Genomic DNA, 10,148 nt, shown 5'->3' on the forward strand with positions numbered 1-10,148 from the left:
TGTGGATCTGGGTCTGTCTACCTCACTGCTGGGATTTCTTACACAACCCCCCAATTTTATACCCTGCTTATTTCAGATGAATTATTAGTACCTGCTATATTCTAAACTCTAGGTATCTCAAAAGCATGAGAGACCAGTCTCCCCCGAAATGTCCCCATCTTCAGCACACATGAAACACTCTGGGTGACCGCTCCGTGGGAGGGAAGAAAGGTACGTGTCAGCCAGAACGGGGAAGCATGCCAGCTGGAAAGAGAAGAACTACAGCGACCACCTGGGTTTGCCTAGCAGGATGTGATGCCCTATGGGCAGGCGGCAGACAAGCGAACAGGCGTCTTTGAGACTAGTGATGACCCTGGCTGCTCGGATGGCTGTTACCATACCAGGTGGTAGACTTAGCCACATCATCTCACTGAATCGCCTCCAGATAAGATTCGCCACCCTCTCCCGACGAGAAAGAGAAGCAGAAGCTAAAATATAGGAACCAACCAAGGTCACCTTGCTGCCAAGAACTGGGATGAGATGTGGATACAATGTCTATCTCCAAGACAAGTGTGTGTGTGTGTGTGTGTGTGTGTGTGTGTGTCCCAAGGCAAACAGGGTGCCACCTTCCACTTCCTACATAAAATGGGAGTCTCAAAGGACTGGAGGTTTGACATCTTAGAGGGCTGACAAGACATGGCCTTCCCCAGTCATCACAACTCCCCACCCCCAAAGGACCACATTTTTCAAATCACAATTTTCTTGAAATGTGATCCACATGTCCTTAGCTCATTTTACAGCACACCATTCAGGGGGTTTTAGTCTCTTCTCAAAGTTGTGCAAGCATCATCACAATTGTAAAAGACGTTCATGACCCCCAAAATAAACACACCAGGTAGCAGCCACTTTCCATTTGCTGCCAACTCTACCATCGGCCCTGACAACCGCCCATCTTTCTGTCTCTATGGACTGGCTGTCGTGGGACATTTCACAGACATGGACTCATCTGCTGCGTGGTAGCCTTTCATAACTCAGCATGATGTCTTCAAGGTTGCTCCGTGCTGCAGCATGTATGAAGCCCTTCTGATTCTTTTCATTGCTGAATAACACTCCACAAATAATCAGTAAAACCATGCAAGAGATCACAAGAATATTCTAAGGAAAGGGAGCACACCAAATTTTGTGCATCCACACATAGGGAGGTGAACACTTGTGTGCCTTCCTCTTAACCTGTTCCGACCCATTGTGAACACATTCTATGTGGACATGTGTTTATATTTCTCCTGGGTAGACCTGGGAGTGAAACTGACCAGCCCTAGCTTTTACATACGGTTAAAAGTTTACTGAAGAATCTCGCCATGAAGCCAACATCTGGCTGCTCCTGGGCTGTTTCCAGGGAATTTTATCAATTCAGCCAGACTCCAGTCACGGGTGGGTCATCTGGCCCAGCCCCTCCTCTCCTGGATCCTGGGATTCTCTCGCCGTTACACTTGCCAGTGTCGTCTGGACCGGTGCAATGATAAATGCATTCTGCTTTAAAGCAGAAACTTCGCAAATCATAACTTACAGATGCTCTGAGACTTTCATGTGGGAAAGATGAATGAGATTTCTGCTGTCTGACTCTGGAGCCACTGAGGACAGGAAGCCGCAGCCAGGATCCCGACAAGCTACGTCTCTCCCTGACAAACGCGTGAGCAAATGTAACAGCAAAGGAATGTGTGCAGGGAAGGGTCCGCCGGGCCTTTGCAGACAGAGCTCTCCTCATCCATTCATCCCCAGTCTTGTGTTTCCTTGCCAACGAGTGTAAATGTTCCTCGGGTCAGGGAGGATAAGCTTCAGTGGCTACACCTCTCCGGAAGTCCCTAGCTAGATTTATTCATCTCGACTCTATCCTGCAAGACTTGGTTGGGGGCCGACTTCATGCTTGGCCCTCAGCAAGGCATTTCTGGTGGGTGGCGTGAGATGGGTTCAAGGCAGTTAGACAGGGTGTAACACAGAAAAGGAACCTTGGTTGAGTAGTTTATCTCTTACCACACCCTAAGAGGAAGGCGATCAAGACATCCTGGCACACTGTGGGTGCTTTTTCACTATGGGCTAAAAAGGTAAACATGTTCATTCATAGAAGCCCCCACCCCCATCCCCACCCCAGGCATGCAGGATCAGGCTCTTTGGGGAACAAAGAATGCGGTGTGTGTTCTGGTGAAGAGGTCCTTGGCGGGAGTCATTCCCTCTCCATCCTCAGCCCATCTCTCTCCCAAGATGGTTTCAACGCCTAATCTTTTCACACCTCAGCTCTCAGGAAACCCTCCCTGTTCCAGGCCAGCACCCCAAGCCCCCAGGCACAGAACCCCTCTGTGACCAGCATCCAGCTCGACTGATTCCCAAGAGTTATGGTCAAGATCTCCGGGTGTAAACACCAGCCTTGCTGCTGTGTGACCTTGTACAAGCTGGATAACCTCATGAGGCCTCAGCTCCTTCTTCTGGAAAATGGGATAAGAGGTTTAGGGAAGTTCAATCCATTAGTATGTGCCTGGCACACCCCCAACACTAGGAACTATCAAGCGCTACTATTACAGCTCTCAGTCTACTTAGCAATCTTGCATCCCACTACACCCCAGCATGATGACATCACCAGCCCCTGTGAAGTCACCAGGTTGCAGGCATTTGAAACCCAGATGCAGCGGCAACTTCAACATTACTCGGCCTCCCCTCGTCTTGGCTGGCAGAGACAGAACAACGGCAAAGCGGTCTGTGCGGTTCTGCCTGTCTGCAGATTTTCTGGTTCCGTTCACTGGTTACCAGTGCCTTCCAGGGCCAACAAACACCAATGCTGTCTGAGGCCACGGAGAGTAACCCATAATCTCCACCCTCAGTGACGGTCCTTTGCTCTGCAAATTGGCCTCTGTGACATCCTAGTTGCCTTAGCTGGCACAGCCCTGCCTCTGCACTCACTTCCTAAACTACAGCGAGAACCCATCTCCAGAAAGAAGCAGGCCGTAGCTGACCTGGCGCCACCGGCAAAGTGGATGCAGAGTCACCACTGTGTGACATTCCTCTAACAGCCATGGGTCTGGAAGCAGACAGACCTATGAGCTACTGTCCGGTTGTGACCCCCAACTCATGACCCACTGATATGTTATTTTCTTCATCTGTAGAATGGGTCCAACTAGGATTTAACACTTTAAATGAGGGAACATGTCTGTAAAGTTCTAGGCTCAGCATGACACACTTCATGATTTCATAAACATCAGTTGGAGGTGGATCGGAGGTGGCTCAGTTGATACGTGACCTGTACAAGCAAGGGGACCTGAGCCTGAGCCCCAGAACCCACACAGAAATGCTGGATATGGCAGCATGCTCTTGTAATCCCAGCACTGGGGAGGTAGAGACAGGAAAATCCCCGGGGCTTGCTGGCCAGCCAGTGAGAGACACTCTCAACCCACAAAGCCAACAGCACCAAAGGATGGCATCCAAGATTTGCCTCTGGTCTCCACATGTTCACCCACATGTACACAGGGACACACACACATATTCTCTCTCACACACACACGCTCTCTTAAATTCTCTCGCACGCATACTCTCATTCTCACAAACACATGCAGACTCACAGACACACACAACCACACACTCTTACACTCTTATATATTCTTTTTTCTCACACACACAATAATCTGCTTGTAACAGCAGGAACAGGTGTGTGTGTGTGTGTGTGTGTGTGTCTCAATCTTCTGCTGTAATATCAGAATCAGCTCTCTCTCTCTCTCTCTCTCTCTCACACACACACACACACACACACACACAAAATATTCTGCTTATAACAGCAGGAACAGGTGTTTTTGCTTAGGATCAAACTATTTTAATGAACAAGGCTAGCCCTGGTCATCTCCTGAAACGATGACGCCTCCGTAGCGTGTGATGCCTGCCTGGGAACTGTCCCCTCCCTCCCTCTCTGTCCCCTCCCTCTTTGTCCCCTCCCTCTCTGTCCCCTCCCTCTCTGTCCCCTCCCTCTCTGTCCCCTCCCTCTCTGTCCCCTCCCTCTCTGTCCCCTCCCTCTCTTCTAGCCTACTGCAAGCTCCTTGGCTTAGTCATGCCTGGCTCCATATTTAACACGGCGAGTGTGTATGGCAGACGACATGAAATCTGTCACAGCATCTAACAGAATTCACTCGCTATCTCCAGATGTGTTTCACGTCTGCTGCTAGACTGTGAGTTCTTAAGGAGCGAGGACCACATTGTCAAACAAAGGACAGACGTCCCTGATTAAGAATCAGGTTTCTTTGCCCAAACTCAGTCACTTAACATGTCTGTGAGGGGTTGGGCTGATACACTGGCCAAGATCTCTGATTCTCTGAACACTGGGTTTGAGCCTTAACTCAAACACAGCACCTCAGCCCTGTGCACGTGATGCCCATACACAACACAGCCTAGCAGGCTAGCTTGCTCGTCTCGCTCTCAGAGCCACAGGTTGCCATCGCCGGGCTGAGGGAATCGCTTTGGCAAAAGCTTACCCTTTTAAGATTCACTCTGACCAAATGCACCCCCCCAAAACTGTGCGTTTGGGTTCCATTTTTTTTTGTTTTGTTATGTTGTGTTTGTTTTAGCAATACTTGGTGTGCCCTAAAGGCCCGAGGAATTGGCTCCCAGAGAGCACACACTGTAGGAAGACCCAGAAGTTCATTCCACAGTCAGCCCAAAACTTCATCCAAACAAAGGTTGTGTAATAAAATGGGGCTCAGATTCAACACTGCAAAAACACATTCAGATCCTATCTGAATCTGCTCGACTGTCTCGCCTTTCTATGCCCGCACCTCCCTAATTAATCTAATTACCCTGGCAAAGAAGTGGCCCCCTCACCTCTCCCTCTGTGTCTCTGCAAGATCCAAGGCTAATTGGCCAATGCAACCTGTCTCTCGGACAGCCTTAAACTGTAGATGCAATCATACATGAGAATAAGAAAGAAAATGCACCAGGAAGGAACACTAGAATGTTTCCTTTTCCCCTTTGAAACTTTACCCAGGTTACTGTCTGCAACTCTCAAAAGACCAAGAAGTTGGGGAATGTCGGCATCCGATGCTCCAGCTGAGGAACCTGGCATTTCACAGTTAAGTAGCTTCCAGAAAGCTCCAATGCCAGGAAGGGATCCGTCAAGGGTCTGAATGGCAGCCAGGGCTCTGAGCCTTTCTGTAAAGCTTGCCCCAATCTTAGGCTCATCATCTCAAGTCACTGTGAGTTCCTGCCTTATAAACATGCTTAGGCTGTGGCCGTGAGACCACATTAGGGCTTGAGAGAATGGAAGCGCCTGGACCATGCAGCGGGCTGAAGCAGCCAGCTGCAAACTCCTGAGTCAGTTACTCTCTTCAGAGCACAGAAGGTGGTGCTCTTCTGGCTTGAGTCTCTCTCAGAAGGCCCTTCTTTCCAGTTTGGAAGTTCTAAGCTACAGGAAATGACTCTCCTCTGTGAGCAGGACCCTCACTTCAGGCAGGAATGCTGATTTCCCAAGCATCTCCAGCTGGTTGATTCACACTGACACCCAGCACCCGATTCATCTTAACAGAAAAGGCGGACATCGCCGCTCCTCCTAAAACCTGCTCTCAAAGGGACTGGATCAACTGTAATTCTACCCAAAGAGGGAGCAGGCTCCTGAGCCTCCTCAACGGAAGCTTCGAGGCAAGTTGCGGGTGTCACGCTAATACCATAATTTTTATTTTATTATTTATTTATTTATTTATTTACTTATTTATTTATTTATTGCTGCTCTTGACACTGACTCACCAGGCACTCACTGACCAGGCAAGCACAATGCTGACCTCTGTTTTTGTTACTGCTGCTTGTGGTATTTTCGCTGCAGCCAGGCATGGGGTTTTCCACCTGACAATTCCAGTTTCTCACTTGGGCTCTTCTGCCATCTGTGAACAGTGCACTCAGTGGGGGAGGATGCTGCACCCAGGAGGACTTCTCCCCTCCAAACGTCAGTTTCCTACCGGTTAAAAAGCAAGCCGGTCACCGGAGGATCTGGCTAACGCTCCACTTAGCAATCAAGCCGAAAACAGCCCGATGGAGAAGTGGAGCAGCTTGGGAACTGTCAGTTCCTGAGCGTGTATCTACCGCCAGCTGCACAATCTTTACATAATTCTTGAATAAAACAAGAGATTTCGCTGAAATTAATAGCACAATGGGAGGGTGAACTAGACAATAACAGCGGACTGGTCTCGTCACGGAGAAACGAGGCTCCATCGTTCTCTGGGCGCCCCCTAGTGGCCATGAGGCTAAATCCTGGCAGAATGTTCAGTTTTGTGCAAATAAAGAGCCAGACGCCCACTGAAAGAGAGGAAGGCAGGCGCCTGCCTACCAGTGCAAGTCTAACTCAGCCGGGGGCTCAGACAGTCAGAAGAAAGCCTGACTGGAAGCCACAGTGGCGCTCAGCAGGCAAGTGTACGCCGCCAACACTCAATGCAGCTCGGTTGACTCCCAAGAAGGTGCCACAGACCCTCGATCCACCCCGGCTACTCAACCCCTCACATTCTCCCATCTTCAACCTGCACCTCAGACTGGGTCTGTTTTCCATTATCCTGCTTTCCAACTTCCCAGCGCGATTCCTCAGCAGCTCTATAGGCAACAGGAGCAAGGAGCTACACTTAGTTTTTCTGCTTATTCAACACCCAGCCTGGGGAATATCAACTCAGAAGAAACACATGAATGAAGCCTGCTTCCCGGGCACTTCCTTCCTCAGAGAAAACCTTTGCAACCATCTCCTCCTCAGAATTCTCAGCCCATAGGGCAAAGGGCACCTGCACAACTGCTTTGCAACTTGCTGTAGAATTCACATGTGGCAGAACGGTTTTATTTTGAGGATACAATCCTCATTCCCCAATTCATTGACTTTTTAAGTGATAATGTAGCCCCAACCTTGCCAGTGAATCTGAGAAGCTGAAGAGGGGGGACTATCCAGCTGGCCACATACTTGAAAATTACAAGGGTAAGCCTTGCTGACTGTAATCATTTTCCACAGCTATCTGACAGCTCACTTGCCCTTCCCTGTAGCCACTGGTTAGGTTTATAAGCAACAGTGGGTCCCCAAATACCCCTAAAAGTACACATAAGAAGGTATCATAGTTGATTTCTTACTTTGGCCCTAAATCAATTAAAATACATCTGATACTCTTTAAATCAGAGAACCATGCTCATTTCTGCCACACACCACACAAACCCTTTCTGCAACAGTCAGACACTTTGGACCCAACTCTAGCCACAAGCAGTGTGGATTCCAAGGGCCTGTTCTGCAAATGGGAAAATGACGACAAGCCAACGCTGGGACAATTCTGAGCCCCTGAGGCACTCCGAGCACCGCTTGGTACCCTGGCAGAGCTTCAGCCTTTACGGGGCAGCTAGCCAGACCTCTTGAACAATTTAGTAGCCTTGTAGCCACGATCTGGAAGGCAAGCAAGCCTGCAGCAAGTCACATCTGTGTCTGAATGGCCACCCATGCCCTGGCTATGGCAGCCTTGCCAGAGGCCAGAATGCAAACTGTCAAAAAACCTCAGACATTCGGTTGGAGCTTTTGGTTTTTACAGGCAACCATCTGTCTTCTTTTGCCGCAACAGCAGCATCAGGGTGATCAAGCTCAGCGAAAATATACAGAGAAGTGGGATTGTGGTAAGATGGAAAAGAAGTGAGGGTCCCGAGCAACTATAGGACACAGACTTGAGAATCCAACTTCATGACTAAGGATGTGGGTCTTCTGGAGTTGTACAAATAAGGAACTCTCGGGTAAGGCATGAAGGTGTGTCTGCGGGGGAGACCCCATGTTCCCAAAGCTGCAAAATATTTGCGAATCCTAAAAACACTTTGCTAGCTGGTGGGAAAAGGGGGGGAAGCCCCAAAATATGTGCAGACAGGATGTAACAAGTGTTTCCAGAGATATACACCTGAGTCATGGGTGCTGAAGGGAGAAGTCAGGAGCGTAACGGGGGGCTTCTGCCGAGACCCCTCTTGGTGGAGAGAGCCTCGGTGGTGTGGTGTGCCCAGACCCCACTTGGTCCACCGCGGAACTAGCGGGTACCACCCAGGGATTTCCCCTACTCACCACTCGGCCTGAAAACCTCTCGGTGGCTCTCTTGACTTTGCCGTAGGTACCTTTGCCCAGGGTCTCCTGCAGTTCATAGCGATGCTTCAAGTTGTGTTTGTGGTGATGTCTCTTCACCCCGTGCGGCTTCCTGGGCTCCGTTGGGGCTGCAGTCGCCCCGACCACCGTCTCCCGCTGAAAGCCCGGTGGCCCCGGCTCCACAGCAGGGCCATCTCCTGCCGCGGGCACAGCCGCCTCTTCCATGTCCAAGCGCGGGGCGAGCCGGGCTGGAGAGGGCAAGACCCGGCACGCACAGGGGTTCTGGGTGGTCCCCGCTGAGGGAAACCAGGGTGCGTTCAAGGTCTCCCCCGCAGCATTGCTGAGACAACCCGACCTGGCTCTGGCTTGCCGCTGGGTCACCAGAGGCGGCGGAGACTGAACATCTGGCGCCCCGGGCGCGCACGCTCGGCGCACCGCCCCCCGGCCGGCCGCAGCGACAATCTACGGAGCGTCCGGCGAGGTGGCGGCGGTGTCAGGGGAGGCGGTGGTGTTAGCGAGAAGGAGGGGAGAGGGTGGCTCCGAGCGCAGAGAGAGGAGTGTTATGTGGGGCGCCGCGCCCCCCGCCCCCGCGCCAGAAGGACGCGCAGACGGGGCGGGGCGGGAGGGGAGCGCGGGGCGGGCGCCCGGGTGTCCCCACCTCCGCGTCGGGCCACCGCGCAGGGAGGGGGCGGGGTGCGTGTCGTCGTTCACCCTTTGTGCGGCGCGGCGCAGGCCCGGGCGGCGGCCAGGGCGCTTTGTCCTCGCCAGGCGGGGGACAGAGGGTCCCGGTGGGGTGGGGGGTGGTCCTCAGAGCGTTTGTCTCCCTTCCCGGGCTTCCCGCACTCACCCTCCGGAGCTACTGCGGGCGGTCTGCGGCTGGCTTTGGCCGATCGGCCACGGATAAAGCTCGCCGGGCCCCGAGGCCGCAGAGGCGACTACGCACAGAGTCCGGGTGGCCCAGGCGTGCGCGTTGTTGCCGGGGACTGCACCCTTCCGGGCCACCCTTCACGTTTGTTATGGTGTCGCAGCAGGCCCGCGAGAGCTGGGGGAGGCCGGGGAAAGGAGGCACAGCGGTGTTGGGTTACCGGCGGTGAGTCACGGTCTCCTCCCGCTGCCGAGGCCCTGCAGGCCTCCAACTCCGGCCTGGCCAGGGCAGCGCCCTCCTGGTGCCACCGCGGAACCTGTAAAGTCCCCCCCGGAGGGATGCTTCGGGACCCCGCACCCGGCTTTCTCAGGGAGAAAGGCGGAGTCGGGAACGAAGGGAGGCCCAAAGAAGGAACCCGGCCCTTTGGGGCGCTGATCACCGTGAGGTCTGGGAGTCCGGCAGGAACAACAGCCGAAGAGGGGAGAAAAAGTGGAGGCCTGGATGAAGTTGGGTCGCCCGAGCTGCCCAGACCAGTGGGAAGGCCCCTTTCCGAGGTGGACAGACCATGGTTCTCGGATGGACCAGGACCAAGACCTGGGCCTTCTGAGCAATTCCTTGCCCAAGCCAGAGGCCACTTGCAGGCCTTCTGACCCCCTCGGGTGATGGGAATTTTCCTTGACTAAAAAGGCCAGATCTCCCCCACCAGGTGAGGGTCAGGCAGGAAGGCCTCCCAGCTGCATGTGGGCTGCAGGGAGGGAAAAAAAAAAAAAGACACGAGAGGGGAAATTTTTAAGAGGTCTTAGGAAATTTTTTCAAGTAATTTCATGTAAATTACAGTGTTCCAGACTAGGGTGGGAAGAGCGAACAGGAAATTTCGAGAGGCTGGTGTGTTCTGCAAGTTGCCCTGGAGCTGGCGCTTGCCCTGCGCCCCTCCGGTTCCTCCCGCCCTCTGCATTCCACAGTGTCTTCACTCCTGTCTACTTATCACCTTACACTGGACTCCGACAGCCTGCCCGAGACCCGCCCCTCACTCCTCTGCTCCGTTCTGTGCTCGGTAGCCTTATCTCCAAACTTTATTTACTTGTTTTAGGGATGCCTGAAACCCCTCCGCCAGCACGGCCCTCCCTTAAAAGCACTCAACAAACTGCTCAAAGGCCGTGTTTATTCTGATCTATTCATCCCAACAACCCCTTTAGTGACTCC

At 52.6% G+C, this 10,148-nt stretch overlaps 1 protein-coding gene across 1 annotated transcript in view; it reads right to left on the reverse strand.

Moving 5' to 3' along the window:
• Nuak1 (NUAK family kinase 1) overlaps positions 1–9,493 on the reverse strand; it is a 65,818-nt gene extending 56,325 nt beyond the window's left edge. Inside the window, exon 1 of the mRNA XM_041665265.1 lies at positions 8,063–9,493. Coding sequence (XP_041521199.1) covers positions 8,063–8,305 — 243 coding nt within the window. The 5' untranslated portion in view covers positions 8,306–9,493. The remainder of the gene's footprint in view (positions 1–8,062) is intronic.
• Between the last annotated feature and the right edge of the window lie 655 nt (positions 9,494–10,148).

This window comes from Microtus oregoni, unplaced genomic scaffold (assembly GCF_018167655.1).
Source record: "Microtus oregoni isolate MIOR12 unplaced genomic scaffold, Mior012 000001F_ref0000356, whole genome shotgun sequence".
In the NCBI taxonomy this organism is placed as follows: Eukaryota; Metazoa; Chordata; class Mammalia; order Rodentia; family Cricetidae; genus Microtus; species Microtus oregoni.